This window comes from Lethenteron reissneri, chromosome 23 (genome assembly GCF_015708825.2).
Source record: "Lethenteron reissneri isolate LAM-NWPU_2019-01 chromosome 23, ASM1570882v1, whole genome shotgun sequence".
Classification (NCBI taxonomy): Eukaryota; Metazoa; Chordata; class Hyperoartia; order Petromyzontiformes; family Petromyzontidae; genus Lethenteron; species Lethenteron reissneri.
Window position 1 is genome coordinate 5,190,882 of NC_083801.1, and position 24,569 is coordinate 5,215,450.

At 41.8% G+C, this 24,569-nt stretch overlaps 1 protein-coding gene across 3 annotated transcripts in view; it reads left to right on the forward strand.

Moving 5' to 3' along the window:
* LOC133345872 (retinoic acid receptor alpha-like) overlaps positions 1 to 24,569 on the forward strand; it is a 262,449-nt gene that overhangs the window by 164,134 nt on the left and 73,746 nt on the right. Inside the window, exon 1 of one of the 3 annotated variants that reach the window (XM_061556934.1) lies at positions 19,231 to 20,179. The exons of the other annotated variants lie outside the window; for them this stretch is intronic. Coding sequence (XP_061412918.1) covers positions 19,903 to 20,179 — 277 coding nt within the window. The 5' untranslated portion in view covers positions 19,231 to 19,902. Of the gene's footprint in view, positions 1 to 19,230; positions 20,180 to 24,569 lie in introns of those variants that run through there. 3 annotated transcript variants of the gene reach the window in all.

Below are 24,569 nucleotides of genomic sequence, written 5' to 3' on the forward strand. Positions count from 1 at the left end.
ATAGTTTTGAACTCGCAAAGTTCCGGTTGCTAATTGAGTGATGTGGCTGCCGAAACACCACAAGCTGCATCGGTTTGCTTATTTTATGTAATCTCGGATTTTTTTTTTTACAGTTTTACAGTTGTTGACAATAACGCTTCGCATGAAGCCAGCAGTCGTTGATTGTTAATGTTCGTTGATACTGCGTACATACATCGTAGATTTTTTTTGTGATTATAAATCGGGGATCGAGAGCTCACCACAACCAATAGTGATGGGGATGCTTCCACTACGTGGCCATCACTAACTTGCTTCCGCTGGATTCCAAAGCTGTTGCAGAGTCACCGCCTAACAATCCGAGATGTTTTCTTACAGTATCCCACCATCTGCCTTTGAGGTATCCCCCTTGTTTGCTTACCTGTGTGTGTGGGGGGGGGGGGGGGGCTCACCTCTGTGCCTGGATCGGTCACCTGAAACCTCACCTTAAGGCCCCAGTATTCAGTCTCAGAGTCAAATGTCCTAGCTAACAAAACCGCATCGTATGCATTCCCTAGGCCCTCTTGCAAATGACCCATTGTGGTTTCGAGGTTGGCTTTATTGAACGCGGTGATAAAACACTCGGCGTACTTGTATATACCCACTCAGCATGATCGTCGTTATCCGTGCTCTATCCACTTCCGGATAAAGGCATCTGCACGCCGTCATTATAACTCGACTGCTGTGATGCTACAATCTCACCGAGTACGTGAACCGATCTCATCGCTCCGTGTTCTCTCCACAGCTGCCATTCCATCACCAGTTCTTTCTCGTGACTGAGTGGCTGCCACGTCGTGTTCTAAAGGCACGCTTTCATTCTCGGGATTCCCTTTGCCCTGCCTGAACGCACTTTTCCTAACGGTCGATTTGGTGCCTCTGATTGTATCTGTTTATTGCCAGAATCTCACGTGCTTCTCTTGATATTTTCATACGCTTTTCACAATTTGTTCTATTTCATTCGTCAGAGTCTCTGCTTCTGCTCCATATGGCATGGCTAGCAGTATTTCACTGATTGAAACTTCATTTTCCAGGAGCCTCAGCATTCTGTGTTTCATCAACGAGTTAAAATGTCACGTACTCGCATGCAGCTTTTGTTCACCTCTGTATTATTAATTTCGATCCCCATCCGCTGTCAATAATTGCCATTATTATGCATATTAGTCTGGGTTTTTAAAATGCACAACTGTTGAACATCAAAGTGTCCGATTATCATACATACATCAATGCGTATCAGCGCTTGTGTAATATTTAACAAATGGTCAAGGTGCGTAGGTGTTGGGATCCCGTGCTGTGTTGTAATGATGGTGCTCGGTTGTTACGTTAGCACGGTAGAGAAATAAATGAACAAACATACGGCATGAATAATGGAACGCAGTCCACTCGTGCTGAATGCATCGCTGGTTGTCTGTACGAAGCATACCCACACAGTGAATTGATCATCGCATTAAAGAGAATGTCGCTCATTAAAACTTAACAAACTGTCAATAAACCGTAAACAGCACCCGTTGTAAATAAAGCTTCATACCCTTATCATGACCTTGTAAACATAAATGACGTTATTTTGGAACAGGTTCTGCCCAACATTAGCATTGCGTTCAAGTAAATATAATGATAATTTTAATCCATTTGTCAATCCATGCCTGTTGGTAATGGAGGAAAACCGGTATCATTTTGCAGTGGTTACAAATTACATTGCAGCTGAAAATTAACACGTTTTTGTTTGATCATCTAGGCCAATTGAATATGCAAGAGTGCCACGGTTATGTAAACGTGTTTCATAAACGTGGTGTTACGTAAATATCCCACGTGCTTAGGCGTTGTTTGTGATCAAAAACACTCCCTTTTTCCTTTCACAAATTTTTACGTGATCCATTGCACAATACATATCTGGTAAGAGTGCCAGAGTCGAAAATAGCATGCAAAATGTACTTGCCACATAGCTGATCGTCAGATAGGAGACTGCTGGAAATGTTGGAAGCGGTGCTACTTATGCGAACTGGATGAACCAAACCCAAACATTTAAACAAATCCCGTGCGCGCGCGCAGATTGTGAAACGGATAAGGCTGACACTGGAATTGCCTTTCGCCGACTCGGTTTCGGTGATTTAAAGAGATGGTGACATTCAGAGCCATGAAACGTTGGCAAGCAATCTTTGATCAAATATTACAGGAAAAAGAATTCCTATTTTACAATCGGTTGTGTTTTTGCCCTCGGTAATCATCTTCAAACTAATGTTCTTGCTATTGTCACACTATAAATCTAATTCTATTTACATAATTCATTTAGAGCAGTCACGCAATTCATATTGTCTAGTCGAACGTTTCCCAGTGCTGTAATGAGCACGAGGAAGTACAAATCTCTATTTGTGGCTCTCAGCTTGTGTTGTCTAAATTCCGTATCATGAATGGCAGTCTCGTAAAACGAGCATTGCTGACTCTCCTCAAAGTATTTTGGGGTTTTTTTCGGTAAAGTCACGTAGGTAAAAAAATAAAATTAATAAAAGTAAAATAAACTAAAAAATTAAATTAAAAATCACGACGTTTCAGAGGCAACACAAGCTTCCGTCTTCAGGTGGAACCGTCACAGCACGCTTTGCTGTATCAAGTAAATGAGAAATTCCAAGAGATCCTATCCCCAAAGTGCTATGCGTTTTATTGACCGCAGAGATATGATAGGCTGAGATGACCCCCGATTGAGATGCACTTAGTCTCCGTTAGAAGCGGGGTCAGACGTATGCTTGGAATTACACTGAGGAGACACGGAGAGCGGAACACTTGGGCCAGCGAACAAACGCAAATCAAATGCATAATATTGACCCTCAAGGAATGTAAGGGGACTTGGACGGGGCACATCGTGGCTTGAAGCAATTATGGCCGATAGATAAGACTGCTGGTTCGCATGGCAGAGGTCGATCGCCATTGAGATGGAGCGATGGGATAAGATCATGTGCAGTAGCTCGATCGATTGTGGGCATCACGAGACCACGGGGTATGATGTTGGCACGAGGCTTTCATCCAGCAGCGAATAGAGCTGGGCTGATGGTCGTATCCAGCAGCAGATTGCCATAGGGCTGTAAGTGATTATTATTATGTGTATTCATATCGCTCATGTGATAGTGTGATGCCACAAGTATACGCTCATGACTTATGCTCCGCTACGTTACTTGTTTCTGCCTGCAGTGCTATTCAATGCACAATGGGACACGTTCAGAATCTGAATATTTACTTATCCTGGAGGAATCCGATGAGCTATGAAGCTCTTTATTTTCACTGCTGTCCAGTAGGGGTATTGCGTGTGACACAGACATTGGCGATAAGCTCTCTGTGCAAAAGAGGTCGCACACCTGACTTTTCGTGCATGCCACCAATAGCAGTGCTGTGAAAATACACCCGTTTCTCGTGACATGTGCACATGCACATTAACAACCACCAACACCACCCCTGTGATGGCACTCCCTTATTACAGCAATGCACAACCTTGGGTTTATTTTTACATGTGTGTGACTCGGACCCATGCCACACACATCTTTGCCAGTAAAAAGGGAAAAAAAAGGTGATGAATCAGATATTTTTTTTGTACGTACTCTTGGTTGAGCCTCACATTCTTTTTTAATTAGTACCAGTCGGAAAAAAAACCCAGAGAGAGGGAAGAAATCGGAGAGGAGCATACTTCACGCTTCCTGGAGTGGAACCTGGCACACACACTTTCGCGTGTATTTCAGTCTGGTAACGAGACACCACGAGCTGTAGCACGCCCTCGTATCAACCATCCTCTTGACCGCTTTGGCGTTGCCCTTCCAACGTAGCTATTTTGCCTTTTCCTGTAAATGTTCCCTAAATGTTCCTGGAATGTTAATCCAAAGGGAGCAGTGTTAATCCGCATCTGAAAAGTCCCTTTGATGTTAAACCTCAAGCACCAGGTGTTTGTGCAGTCAAAGCTACGAGCGACTGAACTTTTTGCAGCAGTGCTGACTGAATAGTTTTGCAGGGGATGTGTACTTTTGCGGGGAATCTTTTATTTCTTTGTTGCTGAGATACAGGACTGCATAACGCGACATTGCTTGTCTTGATGTGAATGTAACGTTTTTAATTCAAGATAGCAATGGGGAGTGCTATGATCACATTGCACTTCATGTACCTCTTGATAGATGAAGCTTCGTAACGTCAACATTTTTTGTATGCTTCTCGCAAAGCAATATCACTTCTTACTGGTAGGAACCACCTGGTTCCACCAGCCCACAGGGGGTTATTGTGTCCGTCCGTCCGTCGTGCATCCAAAAATTGGAGGGTGGGGCTGGGTGGAGAGGGGAGGGTGGGGAGGGGCTGGGTGGGGAGGGGCTGGTCACTCCGTGGTGCCCTTATAAAACTCAACGTTTAACCTACTCACGCCGGCTTGTGCCCACCCTCACAGTCGGGCATATTTGCGGAATACACCACGCCGCCGTTAACCCTAGCCATTGACCGAGCAACCCAACGTTCCTACCAGCTCCCTCCGCAGGAATGTATTAAAATATTCTGAAATTGTTGTTTAGCTAAAAGATAATTATATTGTAATGCGATGGCATGGTGAGAAGCGACCTTTAGTGAACAAAAATAATATCATGATTCAACATTTTCCTTCTGCACATTCACCAGTTACGAGAAATTAATTCTGCATTTTGTATAGGAAATCCTTGTTAGTAATGCATTGACAGTGATGAATTTGAGATATTTGCTTGGAAAAGTTTTTTTTTAATTATTTCCCCCCCAATATTATTCAAAGTTGTGCCAAATTTTCTTAAATGAAGACATTTAGTTTCATAATTCTAGCACAGCAGTGAATCACCCTGTGCTATGAATGTTCAAATGATAAGCCACTTTGTTGAGCTATTATTTGTGGCCAGGTCACTTTTGAAAAATTTGTAAAAATTAAGTTGAAAAATAAGTAAAAAATAAGTGGATGGGGATGGTGTATTTCTATGTGTTTTGAGTGATTTGTTTACCTTTCTTGTACTTTGCACTATCATCTCGTTTTTGTATTGTTTGTTGTTATCACGTTTTTACCCACCCCTACTGGACATCTGTGAAAAATACCTTTTAGCTCATCGGATTCCTCCAGTATGAATAAATATTTGTATTATGATTCTGTAAATAAAAAAAAAACAGCTGGCAAATGGTGAGATTAAAGAAGATATTCTGAAATCCCTTCAAGTTACCTCTTGTTGTACCGTCCACAAATCCTGCTATAAAAGAGATGTTCATGAAAGTCACATTAAAATATTTGCATTCTCATCGCTAGAATTTTTGCTTAAACGAAGTAAAAGATTACAATTAATGACGGATTTTCTTTTTCGATTTAAAGCTTTCGGGACTGCAGGGATTCATCTTCTTGGTTCTTTCGGTAAAGTCACGGAGAAGGGAGATATTTTTTTATATATTATAATAATGTAATAAAATAATATAACAAGATTTTTTATTATGTTTTATTATTTTATTATTTCCCTTCTACGTGACTTTACCGAAAGAACCAAGAAGATGGATTTTCTTTTGTTTAGTCATCGTTGCCCCCAGGCTGAAACAATCAACTCATTGCGCTTGCGACCCGCGGTTTAATAATGGAGTGGGTGCCGAGATTCGACACCAGGATCTCAGCAGTGCTGGATCATTGCTCTGATTGTTGGGCCACCTGGTCACCTCAAGTTTGCAAAAAGTCATTTAAGTTCACGCTATCAAAGGTGCATTTCTTCGTTACTGGATTTTAACGAATTTTTACGAGCACAACGCTGATAAGTAAAGTATTCATACTCTTTTTACCTACGTGACTTTACCGAAAAAAACAAAGAGTATGAATTCTTGCAGTCACGAAAGCTTCAAATCTAGAAGTAAAGTATTGGTCGTGTTATGGAGAGACTGGTATAATGTGGAATTTTCATTGCTGGGTGAAGTTCACCACAAGGGATATTTTACTATAATGCTATGAAAAGATTAAAACTCTTAACAAAGTAGCACCTGTCATGAATTCCTGCAGGGCATCACACATGATGATGATCATAATCATAATATCAAACAAAGAATAACACAAATAAATTGATAATTGGTTTGAGATCTGAAAGTATATGAAGGAGATGAAAGTAAATGTTTGAGAGCCTTAGCCCTGCTTGTAAAGGCAATCAGTTTTAAACAGTGACAACAATATCCGTTTGAGATTTTTTTTTAAACAAAGCATTCTACTTGAAGCTATCAATTACCATCACACTTAAATATGCCCGTAGCATAACTCAAAACCGGTGCCCGTCCCCAAGCGAACTTTGTTAAAATAACTCCGTTTAAATTTTTTTTAATATAACTGATTTGAATTTAACACATTTTACCACCTAATATGCAAACCGTAGAGATTCAGCTCTACGGTTTCACACGCATGTTTCTAACGTGTGCGGCTTCAAGGCGAGCATGTCCTCAGCTTTACCTCGGGTTTACCTCTTCTCAGTTCAGCCCTGGGACATGCACCCCCCCCCCCCAATCTGCCACCCCTTTGCAACTTCGCTTCTCCCGCCCCCCTATCCTGAGCCCCGTCAACTGCAACCCCCACCACTACCACCACCCACCTCCCTTCAACCCTCTCAGCACCCTGGCCTCCCTGCTTCTCCCCCCCCCCGTCTCAAGTTGCTGCCCCCAGCACCGAGCCGGTGACAGACAGCTATGAGGAGGAGCTTCCCAGGGCTCTTAGGCTGCTGAGTGCACGGCATGGGCCACTGAAGGCGCCCGCGTGTCCTCGGCTCACTGATAAGCCATCTGCTAATAGGTTGGCGGCCCCCCCCCCCCCCCCCCTTTGCATATTGATTAAAAAAATGCGGTTCGTTACGGTTAATGTCACATTTTTTTAGGACGGTGCAACAGGTATGGAAAGTGCTTGACGTCAAAATTGCGTTCGTGATGTGAAAGACGAAGCTACCCCCTGTTCTTTTTGGTTCTTTCGGTAAAATTTCGATTTAAAGCTTTCGTGACTGCAGGGATTCATATTCTTGGTTCTTTCGGTAAAGTCACGTAGAAGGGAAATATAAAATAATAAAAAATAAAACAATACAATTCTCACGACGTTTCGGCCGCAACGCAAACAGCCGTCCTCAGGTGAAGAAGCAGCGTCTTCGGTAAAGTCACATAGGTAGAAAACAAAATAAATCACGACGTTTCGATCGCAACACAGGCGGTCGTCCTCGCTTGCCCATCACCACATCTATAGCATCTTGTTGTAGCTGCTCTCTCGCTGATTCAGCAGTTCCACTGCTGGATTATATTTTTTCCGCCTGAGGACGAACGCTTGCGTTGCGATCGAAACGTCGTGATTTCTTTTCTTTTCTACCCACGTGACTTTACCGAACGAACCAAAGAGTATGGATTCCTGCAGTCACGAAAGCTTCAAATCAAGATCTTTACCCCCTGTTGTCGACTTAGTATTACTTTCCATTCGTAAAGAGAATGCGATTGTTGGAACTGGCTCTGAGGTTAATATTTTGCGATATTAATGCGCACATATGACTTTTTGTGCACATTCACGTGAATTAAATCTCATAACTCTAAAAGGATGTGAAAAATGACATTGTGTAAACTAAATCCACGTGAATAGAAATCTTCATGAAGTGCACCTGCCATGCGCGTGTGTGCAGTAACACTGCAAATACAGATAATATTATTGCAAAAGGTTAATAGTTGGTGCTTGAACATCGTATCACCTGATGATGATTGCTTGTGTTGCAGTCGAAACGTCGTGAGAATTGTTATTGTTTTATATTAGCATTATTTTATTATTTCCCTTCTACGTGACTTTACCGAAAGAACCAAGAATATGAATCCCTCCAGTCACGAAAGCTTTAAATCAAAATCTTATCACCTGTTTTATTGGCACAAAGGGTAAAACCTATTCTTATTTTTCATACTTTGATACTGCCAAAAAGGTCCCATGATGTAGCTGCTCACCCGAGTTATAAATGCCCAGATAGTGGCATTGTCTTTGTATTGTTCGCCTTTAGGCGTTCTCTGATCTGACACTGGTGAGACTAGGCCACAAAGAAGACTGTCAGAGCATATTTTTGCATAAATTATCAGAGCATGTTTGTTTGCATGTTCAGCACAAGTACGTGTGGTTAATGCAGACTTGATTCCTTGCAAAAGGTTTCTATTTGGTGTTTGAACATCTTAACTCCTGATTTATTGCCACAAAGGGTAAAACTTATTATTATTTTTCATACAGAGCATGTTTGATATAGATTGCATTCCCTCTTGGAAGCGTCTGAAATATTTCCCCAGATTTACACTGGGCATTGCATTATCGCCAACAAGAGGTCACGTTAAACAACAGTAACACCGCATGTGTTTGTGTTATTAAATAACGTATTGCATGTTGCTTAATTGTCTTAGGTGTTCAGGTTGTGCAAACGTAGCTTAACGTGAATAATAACTAAATTGATTCGAATTAGTTGCAGTATGCCAGATATCTTCCAATAACTCGATAGACACACATCCTCGTGTCTATAGAGCACTCTTTGCCAGTGTCTCCTGTGAACGCTGGCCCGTATATCTTCACGCTGGAGTACTAAGCCTATTTGCTTGAAACCAGAAGATGTTGTTGAGCAGCATTGTAGGTTTGTGAAAATAATGTTGTCATACCACCTGCCAACGATGTTAGCCTTGGGTAGGAATCGAGCTTAGGTTTCTGGGTCCATGAGCGCGGTGCGCAAAACACTTCACCACCACTCCACATCATCCTCCCCGGTTTAACAGACTATTGAGGTCGGCATGGCATACGAGGGTGATGATGCGTGCCAGCACACCACACCTGGGCTGCCTTTGTGCCCCCAGTGCTGGATGTGTACACACCAGGCCCTCGGTTGGTTCAGATATTTGCCACTGATGTGGCCGTCAGCCGTGAATCGAACTCAGGTGGCCGAATATTGTCATAATTCTAGATTTGAAGCTTTCGTGACTGCAAGGATTCATACTCTTTGGTTCTTTCGGTAAAGTCACGTCGGTAAAAAAATAATAAAATGAAATAATAAATGAAAATAACTCTATTAAATCACGACGTCTCGGAGGCAACACAAGTCTCCGTCTTCAGGTGGGACAGTCACAGCTAAAAAAAAGATGATACAGTAAATTTAGCTGTGACGGTCCCACCTGAAGACGGAGACTTGTGTTGCCTCCGAAACGTCGTGATTTAATAGAGTTATTTTCATTTATTATTATTTATTTTCTTTTATTTTTTACCTACGTAACTTTACCGAAAAAACCTAAGAGTATGAGTTCTGTCATAACTTGCTGACCTGCCCCCTTATTGGACGTATGCGGGGCAAAAAGAGCTTCATAGCTCATCGGATTCCTCCAGTCTAAAGAGATATGCGGATTCTGTCGTGCAGCGCGGTAACCGCGATACTACCGTGCCCCACATAGTTGTGTATCACCTTAAACTAGTCCACCCTTAAATTACAGAACACACTTAAAAGTGTGCGCTTTGTGTGTGTATTTTAATTAAAAAAAACAAGACAAATTGCGTGATGGGCACTTCACCGAATGTGTTTTTCCTGGCCCAGCGCTTGGGAGCTGCTGAACCACAGATAATCACTGTTACTTGGCCGAGTTTCTCTCTCTCTCGATTGGGAGATTTCACTGATTTCAGACACCACAAGTTTAAACTTGAATAAGTTGAGCCCTGTCGGCTGGAATTAAAAGGATGAAAAACTGGAGCCGTAACGACGTGTACTGTAAAATCACACAAAACATTTCTCGTGACACAAACATGTACATCACGCAGGACAGTACATTTGTAATGCATATTTCTGCTTGTTTTGTTTTACTTAAGATTATCATCATTGGACATTTTTGTAAGATGCGTGTTGTTAATCCTCTGTTGAGTTAGCGATTGTACGGGGCAGCTAAAGGTTTTAATGTAGTCTCTTCGAGGCCTGCCCAGCAGCCTCCAAAGCAACTGTTCAAAACATAAAGGATCCTTTTCTTTTTCTTGGGTTTATAACCCATCTCTGTTCTGTAATTACACTGCAATAAATAACTCAAAAAAACACTGCAACATTACCAGAGGCACTTCTGGAAATGCAATTTATGCCGTTCCAAAATGAAACGCATAGCTGTGGTGAACGTCTGAAATGCGGCATGGTATTTTTCACCAAATGCTACCCATTATCATTTTTCACTTAATTCCTCATAGTCCTGAAGGCACTATGAAAGTAAGTGCTAGTACTTGTTAAACAGCCCAGTTTAATGGGGTTGTGTGTGGTCAGAGCATGTCTGAATGCATACCGCTCCCCCCCCATTTCCTTGGGTTTTTATTGCAGGGTAATAGAGTCGTAATTTAGTACATTTCGTGTTGGCACCATTCTTCTCGTGCGCGGCTGTCACGAATGGCGCTGTGTTTGACAAAGATTGTCTGCAAGAGTTTCACAGCGGGGAAGTAGTGTTGCTGTGAATACCCAACTAAGCAATTTGTGGGTAATTTTTCCCCTTTGATTAGCACAGTTGGCTACGTACGGCGAGAAAGCAGTTCAACATACATACAAATGAGAAACATTCGGACCATGACGCTGGCACACAATGGCCGACTCGTTTCGAATTACCTCGCGGGGTCTTTAACGTCCACTGTGAAGCACACGGTGTGTGTGTCAGTGTTTTTAATACATCTGTGAAGCACACGGTGTGTGTGTCAGTGTTTTTAATACATCTGTGAAGCACACGGCGTGTGTCAGTGTTTTTAATACATCTGCAATAATAACCAGAGTGACCTGTCAGATTCGAGCCGTGAACGGCTGCAAACTTGCTACCGGTGGGCCATACCTAAACATAATGCCTTAGAATGTTTACATCCTCGGCATACAGTAATGATACATTTTAGATGTCTTTAATCATCTCACATTAAAGCAATTTTTTGCGAACATTAAACACCTTCGATTTAAAGCTTTCGTGACTGCAGGGATTCGTCTTCTTGGTTCTTTCGGTAAAGTCACGTAGAATGGAAATAATACAATAATAAAAATAAAACATAAAATAATTCTCACGACGTTTCGGCCACAACGCAAGCAGCCATCCTCAGGTGAAGAACAAGTCTGTCGGAAAAACAGCTGTCTTTTTTTATTACGTTTTTTATTATGTTTTATTTTTTACGTGACTTTACCGAAAGAACCAAGAAGACATTAAACACGTGTGGGCCAAGTTGAAGTTGCAGTTCATTGTATTCCACTTAGATAGTGTCTTGGCAGATTCGGCATACACACAGGACATTGTATCGATCATTCACCTTGAGTGTGGTCACTTGCACTGATCTATAACCATAATTAGTCCAGAGATTACATGAAGGTATATTAACGAATGTCAAAATATTTCAACATTTTTGTTACACTTTTAAGCATTGCTTACATATAAGCAGTATATTTATCGTGATGGCATGTAAAAGCATTTCACTACAATGATCAATACTGATGTGCAATAACAGTGTTATGCTCCATTCTCAGATACTTACTTTTATAAAACATATACAATTGTTGTAATGCTCTGAATGTTGCGCATTTCTTTAAAAATTAGGTCCCGTATATACATTCCTTATGACAAAGTGTAATTGTAAATCGCTTCTTGTTTTGAAGGTTATTTAAATTAAATATCGCAATACAGTAGTTTGAAATCTATTTAATGAAACATTATTATCACAGTCAATGTTTACATATTGTAATTTAGTGATGCATTTGTCTTTGCTTTTGGAAAATAATGGCGATTATTAATTTTAACACACACAAAGTTTAAAAAGAAAAGTACATTGCCTTTTTGCATCGATGTTGACAAGAGTTCCCATTTATCATTAAAGATCATCTTAGTGCGTATGATAACCTGGGAAAGTTTGCTTTTCCAGCCTGAAAAATCTGAGCTAAAAAGTCACAGACTGTATTCTTAGTAACCGTAATGTGACTTTATGTAATTGTTCATGGCCTAAGAGAATTGAGTCTTTGATACATCTCGTTACACTTTCATTACATACAAGGTCTGCCAAGTCACATGGTGTTGCCATGTGACACATGGGACAGGAGGTAATGTCATGGTCACATGGGTGATATTACTTTTAACACGCTTTTAGTTTTAATATATTGCTATGTTAAATATATAGGATTGCACCGTATTATACACATATATACATATATAGTACACAGTTTAGATGAATGCTCAATGTGCAGTTGTATCTTGTTATATTAGTGCATGATGCAAGTATGCACACTAATAAAAGTTTAGGGTGTTACCATCTAAAACTCATCGGCGAGGGTGCCATTGGCTTCCTACATTCTGGCCACTTGCCCCATTGTTGGAAGTTCCTGTCATCCATCACATGCTATTGCCTAGTGTCACACTGTTTTTTCTGGCAGACAAGCATTTTACAGCTTGCCACTGTGACTGCCAAACTTGTCAGAAATAAAAAAAAAAACGCATTACTTTTATGTGAAACAAAATGGAGTCCGTGTTATGCAGGCTAGCCAAGCACGGGGGCACTGTTTGCCCTAGAGCTGGGCTCTCCGACGATTTCAGTCTTCTTCTTTCGGCACGGCTGCCAGTGTAGATGCAGAGCCACGGCTACAATTTCACATTCAGGTGGTCAAGCCAGACGAATGCGTCGGGGACTGGCGTGGTTGTTTGGCCCTGAAAATGGCCGTTGGCGTGCTGTTGTTCTTGGAGACCGGGAGATCGATGATCGATGTTCGGTCGCCGCGTTGATGATGGGATTCGTCGTGATTTTTCACTTAACAGGGTGGGCCGCGTGAATGCTGCCATCTGCCACCCCATGATTTCAGTGATCGATTACTGATTTATCGGTGTGATGTAAACGACTGATTGGATGGTACAAGAAGAGTTGAGAGAATTTTTTTGGCCCGTTTCCAAATGTGTCTGAAGGAGGTGAGGGGCCGAGCTTGGAGGATTATGCTTCTATTGTAACTAAATCAACCTTCTATTAGTGTTCCAGTTAGTTTTTTATTTCAAAATAATTTATTTTTGGTAGCCATTCTGGATTACTCCAAATTCTAGCATACTCAAGTCCTGCTTCGAGAGATTTTATTTGTATTATAAACAAAATTTAACCCATTGTGCAAGTTTATCATTTTAGTGTCAACTGTTTTCTCATTTTATTGTTTCCATTCAAGCATATTTTAATGGGAATTGCCAGTGGACGTGTCCCTGGGTAGTTGTGACTTGTGCCAGTCATGGTATGATCCTTCGCTGGTCTAGGCAGGGATTTGTAGAATGATCCTTATGGCGGTACCCCGGGGTACCAAATCATACAAAATGGGCCGAGGAAAATAAATATTTTATTTCTGGGACACTTTTTTCCAGGGGTGTACTTAACGCCGCGACTGGGGTACCAATCTATCCGAAATCGGTGCTACTCCGCGATGTCGAAACGCAGTGAGGACGATTGCGCTGAAACCCTGAATGCTCGTACGCACCATCGTGGTGCATCGTGTACAGCTCGTCGAGATGAGTCGATTGCCGCATCGCTGACCATCAACAGACTAAAAATGACTGCATCAGGGACATTATGCTAGAGCCGGGGTACCGCCATAGCGCTAAAACAGGGGTCGGGAACCTTTTTGACTGGGAGAGCCATAAAAGCCAAATATTTCTAAATATATTTCATTGAGAGCCATATAGTATTTTTAACGTATAATAAATTAAATATGTCTTACTTTTAATGCGACTTCTGGTGCTATATGGTTTTGCTGATGGCCTTGTTGTCTGGTTCCTACGTGGTGAGGTTGAGCTTCATGCAGGCGTGACCCGTGAAATTTATCTTCAAAACTAATTTCTGTTTACTTTAAAATGACATCGTAGTATTATTTTTTTATTACTATTATTTTTCTCAACTCAAAATTGTCTGGGAGCCATATGCCGTCACTGGAAGAGCCATATATGGCTCGCGAGCCATAGGTTCCCGACCACTGCGCTAAAATCTCACTAGATAGCTTTGAGACCTGAGAGCGTAAATAAGGCATTAACACAGGTTTGCTCAGCTACTGTACAGTATATATGACAAAACACATGATTGATAGCAGACAATGAACTATATTCTAAGATAGCAATAATATGTTTAGGCTATTTATCATCATCGGAAGGTGTTTAAATGGAATGTGTTTTGCCTACAAATTATAGGAATCCAAAGTGAAAAAATATGTTTGAGAAGAATATTGTAAGAACTTGCACATAATTCTTCCTGTTTTTCTTAATGTTCAAAGAAAGTTTTCCACTTGTTACAGTGTATCTGTTTTTGTTCAAAAGCACAGTGCTAATTTGTAATTTTAATTCAATAATAACGAAAGGCATGTTACACAAAATGGTTGCATAGTATAATCTAGAGCGTTTTATACACAAGTCAAACCACTAAATTGATACATTTCATAGGCTATGTTAAAAGACGTAACCACCTGAGAAGCATCTGGAATTAATCTATCTTAAATACTAGTAATATACCAACTGGCGGGTCCTTTGTAATGGCAGTCTATCTCCAGACTCTAGTCAAATCATGAATCCATACTGTGGGAGGGAGAAACATGGAAATGCATTACAAAATACATATTCAATATGTAATTAGGTAGTACATATTAAATATGTAATTAGGTAGTGTGTGGCATTCCACAAATTATTAAGCTGCCAGAGCTGCATAGGAACTAATCTGATAGGATTTACAAATGATTCATTAGTTGGAATAATGTTCAAAATAGTTTGCACCAATGCTCTAGATTGGCACTAAGGAAATAGTAAACAATCTGAACATTTTTAAAAGCTACATTAATATGCTTAATATTGGAGACTTAGCTGTTTACGAACAACCATTGCCTTTTAAACATCAACATTAAGTTTCACCCACTCCCTTTGCTTTGTAGGCCTATAATCATGCCCATCTCTCTTGATAAAAAAACATAACATAATCATGAGCGTTGTCGTGGAGAATATAAATAACAAAAAAAGGCAAGCGGGCAAGATAGTTCCTTCATATATCTGCACGTACAAATGTAAAGTATTTATTTCACAACCCATCAGCCCAATTACCTCTGGAACGATTTTTTTCCTACGGCATCTGATTGGGAGAGTCTGACTTGCTTGAATCAAGAGCGCCATTGCCTATAACATCTGGCAGTTCATCATCTGGGTTCTTTCGGGTAAAGTCACGTAGAAGGGAAATAATAAAATAATAAAAAATTAAACGTAATAAAATACAATTCTCATGACGTTTCGGCCACAACGCAAGCAGCCGTCCTCAGGTGAAGAACAGGGCTGTCGGAAAGACAGCGTCGTGATAATTGTATTTTGTTATGTTTTATTTTTATTATTTTATTATTTCCCTTCTACGTGACTTTACTGAAAGAACCAAGAAGATGAATCCCTGCAGTCACGAAAGCTTTAAATCGAAATCTGGCAGTTCACCAGCAGTGATGAAAACAAGCTTGACTGCTGATGAGAAACTGTTAAAACCGGTCCAGAGTTTGCTTGCAATGTGCTGAAATTATGCACTCCCACAAGGCCATTGGGCCGATGGATTTTATTGATAGTGTGGCAGGAGTGAGTGACGTCAGTAGATAACATCGCTGTAATGATGTCAGGACGTGCGTGGCTTGGTGCACGTGGGAACTCCATTTAGATTAAACACGAGAGGCACACCTGCCCAGGATATTGTGTATATCGCGAGCCTCAAACGTGATGCCAGGAGAATAAATACCCTCAAAGGTTATAGAGGAAACTAAAACTGTAAAGCAATGGAAGTAATTATAAGTTCAAAGACTAATGGGGAAGTCCACAAGTAAGCCGACAAAAAATGTAATGAGAAAAAGAACAGGAATTGAGTTAAATATGGAATATAATCAATTACTGCCAGAAGAGAAGATTACAGCAAGAAGAATCGATTTCCATAATAATTGATTGCTACAGGAAGAAATTATGACGTTTTAAATAAGTATTTGAAAAAAAATTAGTCGAGGAAAACAAAATGTAGCCTTTGAAGCAAACTAAGCTTGGATTTCAAACTCTAAACGAGTGGAGTCAAAAGTCAGAAGGGAAACTACGGAAAATAGTCCATTGGAAACATTAAGGTACCTGCAACGATTGTGAAGAACACCTACTTTAAAAAGCCACGTTGCAAGCACAACTGAGATAAATGTTTAATGTTCAGAACCGAGAGCATGGGCAGTTCGTCATCCAGGAGTGGATAGACAATGCTTGATAGTGATCATAATGACGATGTTGATCATAATGATGAGGCTAAAGATAGCGATAGCAATAAAGACCACTTTTATCCTTGCTGTACAGCACAAAGTAAGGGCAAGAAGCATACGTCATTTTAATTTTTCTCTTGCGTAAAGACTTATGCATTTCTTGCAGGGCCATTTAGACTACAGTACGTTATAATGGTGGTTATGTGCTCCTGCACATTGTTTATATGCGTGTCTTTGATCTGCACCGTCCTCACTTTTCTCCAAACCTAACAATTCACCTCTCGGTATATGTACTGTCAACATTATTTTAAACACTTCTTTTGAAGAAGAAAAAAATACAATGTTGTTGGACGGCTCTTGCCTCAAACATCTGTAAATCTAGTAACATTTGTTTAACAGGCCTGACTGCTGATCAGACTTAAAGGGTCCGTAGGTTGCCTCCATCAAACAAACGCTGCTGTAAAACACTGCTCCACAAGGCCAATTGGCTGATGGACTAAAAAAATAGATATAATGTAGATATAGACTCTTGACTTTTTATTATTTTATCACCTATAATTATCCCATTGAGTTTTTGCACGAAGTGTTTGTCAGCTGTTATTGTGATCACAATATTTAGAAAATGTGCAAAGCTACAAACCAAAAAGCAGATGAGATAAGCTCTGTATTTATGTAAAGAGGTTATCCTGGTTTACAAAAGTACAAAAATCCGCATTGAAAGTTGTTTAAATATTAGTTACTGATACAGTGTTTGCACAAAATCTTAGCCAAAATACACAGATCAGAACTGTCAACACATGCATTTGCATTAGCACTGTTTACTGTTTTCCTTATTCAACGGAGAATACTTGTACATAAGTATGGTATACCAGACTGATATTTGCAGAGCAACGCAAAGGCACCAGGTTGATACTGTGTGACAGAGGGTTGAAAAAGTGCACTTTGAGTCAGAGTGGTAAGGAAAGAGAGGAGGAGCATTAACCCCTCTCTCTTCACAGCTCAGCAGCCGTCTTCCCCTCAGACTGATAAATGGCTGGCATCTCAACCCCTCCACCCCCTACTCACCACCAGCATCTCCTGCTCCCCTCCACCCCCAGCCAGAGGGATCTTTAGCTGATTGACATGTCTCCAGGATTGGGGGGGAAGGTGGTGGTGGGGTGGGGGAGAGCAAGCAGTGCCGATGAATGACAGGGCAGGGGGTCTGGCCCTGATTTAAAGCCGAAGAGTCCCTTTCATGTTGGTGCGTGGCAGCATGGGTGATTGGCATGGCATGGCCCCCACGTCCCTGCCAACACGCCGTTAGCGCTGGACAGACAGCTACGCCACCGGGGGCCTCCCGTAATGCTTTTTTCCCACATGAATCACCCATTGCTTGGGTCGCCATCAAGGGGTTAACGCTGCAGTGTGCGGTAAAATTAGCTCGGCAGCTTCAGCCCGTAACCATCAGTCGTTATGTCATGGATTTTAAAAAAACAACAATAATTCACGAAATTTCACTTAGTTGTACGCTGACATTGCAAATGTTATTTTTGACTTTGTTAATCAAAGAGCCATAGTTAAATCGATCTGGCCTTGATTTTTGTTTTCATTTAAAGAATTGAAATATATCACGGAGAAGAAAACATGAAGACAAAGCTGTCTGCAGAATGTGCAGAGGAAAGACGTGTTTTTATAAAAACAAGTTCAAAATAAATATTTACAGATATAGGGCCTGATAAAAAAAGTGAAAAATTTCACGTCGGAAAAACAATTCAACAAAACCATTTGAAACCAAGAAAGTAGTAAGATGTGTTTTTTTTTACAAATCATTATTATTCGTGTTACAAAAATAAAGGGGGCTATGGTAAAATGGAAAGTCAAGTGGAGAGTGCAGGGAGGCAGGGTGGGAGTTGTGATGTCACGTTAGTACGGGGTCAGCCCAAGGTTCCCTAGGCCCGTCGAGGTTCACCCAGAGTTCAGCAGTGTTCTCCAGGGGCGGACCCAACCCTGCCATTGTGTGACGTGCTCTGCCAAATATCCAACACTGCTAAAATATCCCATGGGAGGGTGCATAACCGGCGGAGTGTGTGCACACAGCGAAGTCTGAAAGTTCGTTCTTGTTTTTGTTTCTTGTCGGCCAGGGAGGGTGCTAGAAACTTCTGTTGTACGGTACAATACTGATGGTTGGAACAAAAAAAAACATTTTGGATCGGGTCGGTTTGTTGATTTTCATTTTTTTAGTATGCCTGGAATTTAAACACAACACCACGGGGGAATTAAAGACTCAGTTGTGTGGACTCTGCGATGGTGAAAAATGACATAATTAAAGTCGCAAGAGTGACAGCAATCTTTACAAGAGCAGTTGTTAATTATCTGCAACGTTACATAAGAGCAGATTCCAAGCTTTTTATTTATTTCTCAAAGCCAATGCTATTGTGGCCCAAGAGCTGCCACATTTTGGTCCTTTTTTGTGTGTGTGTGTAACATCTCACGTACAAATGCCACTTTTGCCTACAGTGGTGTCAGTGAACTTGCTGGTTATATGCTATCACAATAATCGGGCGGTTTATGGGTTGATTTAGATCAGAGCTGCGGTATATATTACATTTTTTAATGGGGGGAAATAAAAAAATGATACACAGAAAAAAAAGAGTGCGGGTACTGTATGCGTGCACGGCCAGAAAAGTAGTGCGGCTTGAGGAATGTGCTGCCGAGGGACTTGGCAGCACCCCGGCCAATAGGCAGGAAGTGGGCTAAGCCCAACCCAGCGGACTATTCCATTCTAAAGCAGGGGGATGCATTCGACTGACTTCCTAAGCACATCGTCATTAAACGCTTTAAAGTGAATTCTAAAAGGTTTGTTTTGTTGCACGGTTGTGATTTAATTGGATTTACAGCCACCGCTGTAGACAAAATCGGGTGGAATTGAACGAGGAGGAAGACGCGTTCATAAATCCCAACACAACCACCCCCCCCGTTCCCTGATGGGGTGGAGCGGAGCATGGTTTAGTAGCCAGAGGGCAATCTGGCTCAGTTACAGGCTCTTAGCTCTGTTTTCTACCATAACTCCTGAACCGCGTGGGTGGAGGGAGGCTGCTTGTTTTGCCTGGTGTAGATGAGAGTGAGCTGAGACCGGGTTGGATCTGTCGTTTAACACCCAGAGGATATTCTCAGAGCGAACGAATACATTCGACGCGAAATTGTTTTCGTTGAAGACCACTGAACGTGGATATTTTTTCTAAAAAACATAATTTGCGTTGCATAAATATTTTTTTATTTTATTAAAAGTATCTTCAAACAAACCAAGATATTAAGAACCAAGAGAAAACAAGTACAGCAGATGAAAGCGGAGAACTGTGCTGCTCGGACTGGAATGAGTGCGGTTCCTTGGGCAATCGCCTACGCATCTTGTTCGGAGTCTTTTCCTGCCAATCCGCTTGCCACCGCACAACGAGGGCCCACGCTCCGATCCCACGCCAAGTGCACACTTCGACAAACTTTGCGAAGGCTGACGGACGCAAGTGGCGGCTTTCACCACGATTAGTCGCCGAAGACGACTCCCGATCTCGGCGTTCGTTTTCGACCGCAAAGTTGTTGAAGAAGTTGCCAAAAAGAAGGTTTCTTTCTCGGTCATTGCGCGACCCCCAGCACATTCCGGCCAGGTGTGCGTTGGTGGGTGCTTGCCATGTACGACTGCATGCTGGAGTCTCTGGCCATCAGCCCGCGTACGGGCCGTGATGTTCCCCGGGGTGGGCCCCCTGCCTGCATGCTCCAGGGACATGCGGCCGCATTTTCTCCCGTGCCCAGCCTCGCTCACAATTGGGATTGGGCCCAGCCGCCCCTGGGGCCACCACCACCTCTGCCACCACTGCCGCCTGGTCAGCCGCATTCGCTGCAGCAGCAGCAGCAGCACCACCATCACCACCACCACCCGCACCATCGTCAACCTCTCAGCAGTCCCTGTGAGTACCTTTTTTGGGGCATTTGGTCAAGCGACTTGCTGGGTGGCAATCTAACTCTTGAGCCAGACAAGTATTGGGGTGGCGCGTATCTCTGTTGGTGGCACTTGGACAGAGGTGGAAATTCCATGTTCGTATGTTGGGGACCGGGTGGTTTTTTCTTTCTTACCTATAGGACTACCCCACTCGTGTTTTGAGTCGGCAGGATGAAGGTATAGGTGGATTCCCCAATGCCTGACCAGGATTTGAGTTCGGTATTCTGATCGCAACACCGCCCAGCCAAAACTTGATAACTTTGACATTTACTCTTAATGCATCTGCAAGTGCAGTATGAATTGGGACATTCAGTGTATAAAACGGAATACATGTCAGGTGAGTGGGAAGTTCCTTGTAACTGTGTTAGACCAATCCACTGGACTCTTGATGGCATATTTGGTCTGAAACGGTTACGAAATTGAGAATTGGCATTTTCAAGGAATGAACAATGCAGTTCTTTTACAGAAACGGTAACGTTTTCTTTGGCAGCTTCAGTGACGAATAGAAACTGGAAAAATGACGCATCGTGGAAGTTTTCCACGTGAACTTAACTATGGTTTGGAAATACACGCATTGCTCTATAAATACCCTTGTAGCGAGGAAAAAATTGGAACATGCTATAAAGTAATATAGAAGATTGTAAACATTCTCAGAGAGAGAGATCGAGAAAAAAAATGCAGTTTGTATATAATATGCAGCGGTACCAAGGAGTCTTATTGTAAAAAATAATGTATTACATTAAAATGCGGCCCATATATTTGATAAAATATTGTTCACTTGCATTTTTTTTGATACTGCGTTGGCAGTGGTGCACAATTAACAACAAAAAAGCCTCAACATTCGTCAATAGCGCTTTGGTCTTAAATGGAAATCTAATATATAATAGGTGACGTTCTAGAGAATAATGGCCCGTCTGGTGTTGAGAGGAGTGTCCACACATGCAGTGATAAGTGTGCGTTGAGATTAGTGGGGGACGTGGAGAGGCTTGGGAAGAAAAACAATAGTTTTCTCTAAAACAAAGGGTCTTCGTATGAGTTAAGTGGGGGTATCTATGGAAGGATTACACCCGACATGGTACGGGAGAGAGCATTGTCAAGCACCGTCTTAAACGTCGAGAACATATCTTAGGACGAGATGCCTCTGATGTGGTGTTTTCCAATTTGTCGAGTTTTGTTATCGTTCACTAATTGTTTTATTACCACGAAAACACGTTTTTTTTATTACAGCTATCCTTGTGATATCTGTCGGCAATCTGCAAGCGGGATGTTTTTTTAGAATAACCAAATTCAATTGATCCAATGTCGCGTTAATTATGGTTTCCTGTACAAAGGTTATACACAAATGAACTCTAAACTGCCCTTAATTACATGTGTGTCATTAGGGATCTTATAATGCATGTGGTCTTAATTAATCAGTATATACGTAGAAAGTATAACATGTTGGCTTTCGCGACCAATATCCAAAATATATATTTTTGGAGGGGTTAGATCGCGTAAAATTGTGTCGTTAAACCCGCCACAGCCAATTAGTTAAGATTATCACGTAAACTAAACATGCCAATTCGTTACTAGTACAGCACTAACCTGGAGAGCAAACCCACAACATTTACAATCGTTATTTTATGAAAGTTAACTTCCACAGTAGACACTTGACGCCTTTTTTTAAATTTGAACTTTGTATTTTCTCTAATTTATCTGAATTATCCTAAAAAAGTGTCAGGATAACAACCCACATTTGTGTTTCACGACCGCTGGCAACGCAGACCCAAGGAATTAACGTTTTTACATTTTTGTCGCGTCCAAATGTAATGCACTTTACAAGTGATTAAGTAAGAGTTTGAATAATATTTCCAGAGAAGCATTGGGATATTTTTTTTTAGTAAATGAAAACTCAGCTAGCAAAAGTAATTTTTTTTAAAAAATGAAACGTTTCGTTAAAAAGCGTTAATCAGTTTGCGCTATTCCCTGACAAAGATGTTGCTTTAATGGAATTATCCCAGCCGGGGGTCTTTAATGAGTAGAACCGCCGCAGAATGGCAAGCAAAGCAGCAAAGCTGTGTAATAAATACAAAGTGTGTGTTGCTCCCGGGGCAAGCAAGCGGGGCAGAGAAGTCAACTGGACGGATTATAAAAATGAACCAATTAAAACAGGATTGCGACTAATGGTGACAAACTCGGTGTGCCTAAAGTCTCTATCGGCTACGTAAGTGCAATCGGTTTTCTTCTTCATGAAAACGCCAATAATGGAATTGATGATGTGCACAGCCCCAGTTGTCAATCCATTGCTGGATGAAGGCTTCCCCCCCATCCCGTCGTGGTGGTTAGTTGAGCATACTTCACCTTGCTGGTTGGTGGTGAGGAAGGATTGCAATGTTGATTGTTACCTTATGTACTGCATGGAGGTTAGGATTAATCGAAGGTTATCGATACAGTATTGTATTGGAGAGAACCAGACAGAGAGGTGTGTGACAAACAATGAGGCTATTTTTTTAATGCTCTCTTATTTAGAAATATTGTTGCAATATGATAATTATTTAATGTTACGTGTTATTTGTAAATTATGAAGTGTAGATGTGCATTTAAAAAAAAATTATCATGCCTTTATCGGATTTCATATCAACAGATTACATCCAGCACAGTATTTGTAGCTTATAAAATGCATGCACTTTGTAGTATAACACCGCATATGGTGTACACAGTACCGCCGTATGAACTAAGCAATGATTACTTTTAAATGTAACTATCAGTAGCAATCACACAACCATTACGCGTGCTAGAATTCGCAATGCTTATTGGGGGAACACTTTGTAATCAAGAAGATTAGCCACCATGCGACGGCTTTGTGTGCCGAGGACTTGATAGATAGATGGATGGCGACTGCGTGCAGCACCTGAAGTCCTCATCCATGACATGCAGATAAGAGCCGCTCCCTGACTGCTGTTAGCTAAGGGAATGGGGAGGAGGGGAGAAGCACTTAACAATAGTTTACCATTGCTGCGCCTTTATTTCAAGTGTGGTCTGTCCTACTGGCCTGGGTTGTTGTGTGTGCCGCACGGGCACCGCCCCGGCCAAACCTGTTGGAAACATTCTGCTGCTCAGTTTCGTTGTTGTTGTTGTGCGAACGCTAATTGGTGTGCCGGTCAATGCACGCACGCATACCCAGCCACACAACACATTGCCAAGTTGTGGTGGTGATGATGATGATGATGGGGGTGGGTGTGTACCCGCCACTGGTAAACAAGACGAGAACGTGCTCTCAAGGTTGCTGCTGTTTGGCTGTACAATAATTATAATAATTAGAATCTACGGTCCTTTGTCAGTCCGCATGTCAGAGGTCGCAACCGGGTACCCAATACCCGTACCCTACCCGTACCCGGCCGGGTACAGGTATGGGTATCCATTTGCGACCCTGGTGCGGCCGGGTACGGGTAAGGAATCAAACCCCGTTTGCGACCTCTGCCGCATGCCGTGTAAGTTATGGGGGTTCTTTTGAGCTTACTGATCTTCTTCACCACCCTGGGTCAGTGCGGATAGGTGACCGGGGTGGGTGACAGTGGTGTTGCTTTCAGGGTCTGTTCAAATATCACTCGCCACTGATGGTCGCCGTGCCTGGGAGTTAAACTCGGCTCATCACGTTAATAGTGCGGTGTGGGAAACATCGTACTGTACTTACAGAGAGAGATCCCCAAGTGACACTGGAGTCAAGCATTGTTCTGCTGAAAAGCAGCAGAATAAACACTAACGGGGCCACTACCCCTGTCGACAAATAAACTATGAAAACTGCTACACACGCCACAGTGTTTCGCAAAGTCCCAAGGTGTCCCTTGGTATTTTCGTGGAGGGGATTATAGGAAAGAACCTCACTGTTCACCAGCTAGGTTAATGGACTCTCCGTGCCGTTCAGTGACCGATCCACCCCTAACATCCCCGAAAAGAAAGTGGAGTTATCTTGATTTGAAGCTTTCGTGACTGCGGGAATCCATATTCTCTGGTTCTTTCGGTAACGTCACGTAGATAGAAAAACTAACAAGAGAAAGCATGACGTTTCGGGCGCAAACACAACCTCACCTGAAGACGGACGCTTGTGTTGCGACCGAAACGCCGTGTTTTATTTTATTGTTGTTTTCTATCTACGTGACTTTACCCAAAGAACCAGAGTATTTTAAGAAGGCACTGTTCGACAGTACTCGGATGGAGCAGTGGCACAATAAACTCAACTACCTAACTATTTTTTTTATTTGACCAGGTAAGGACCACTGAGCTATATATAGATATATTTTTCAGAAGCGACCTGGCCCCCCACGAATGATATCTCAACAAAGTGGCTTATCACGTGGAAATTTATCGCAGCTAAATAC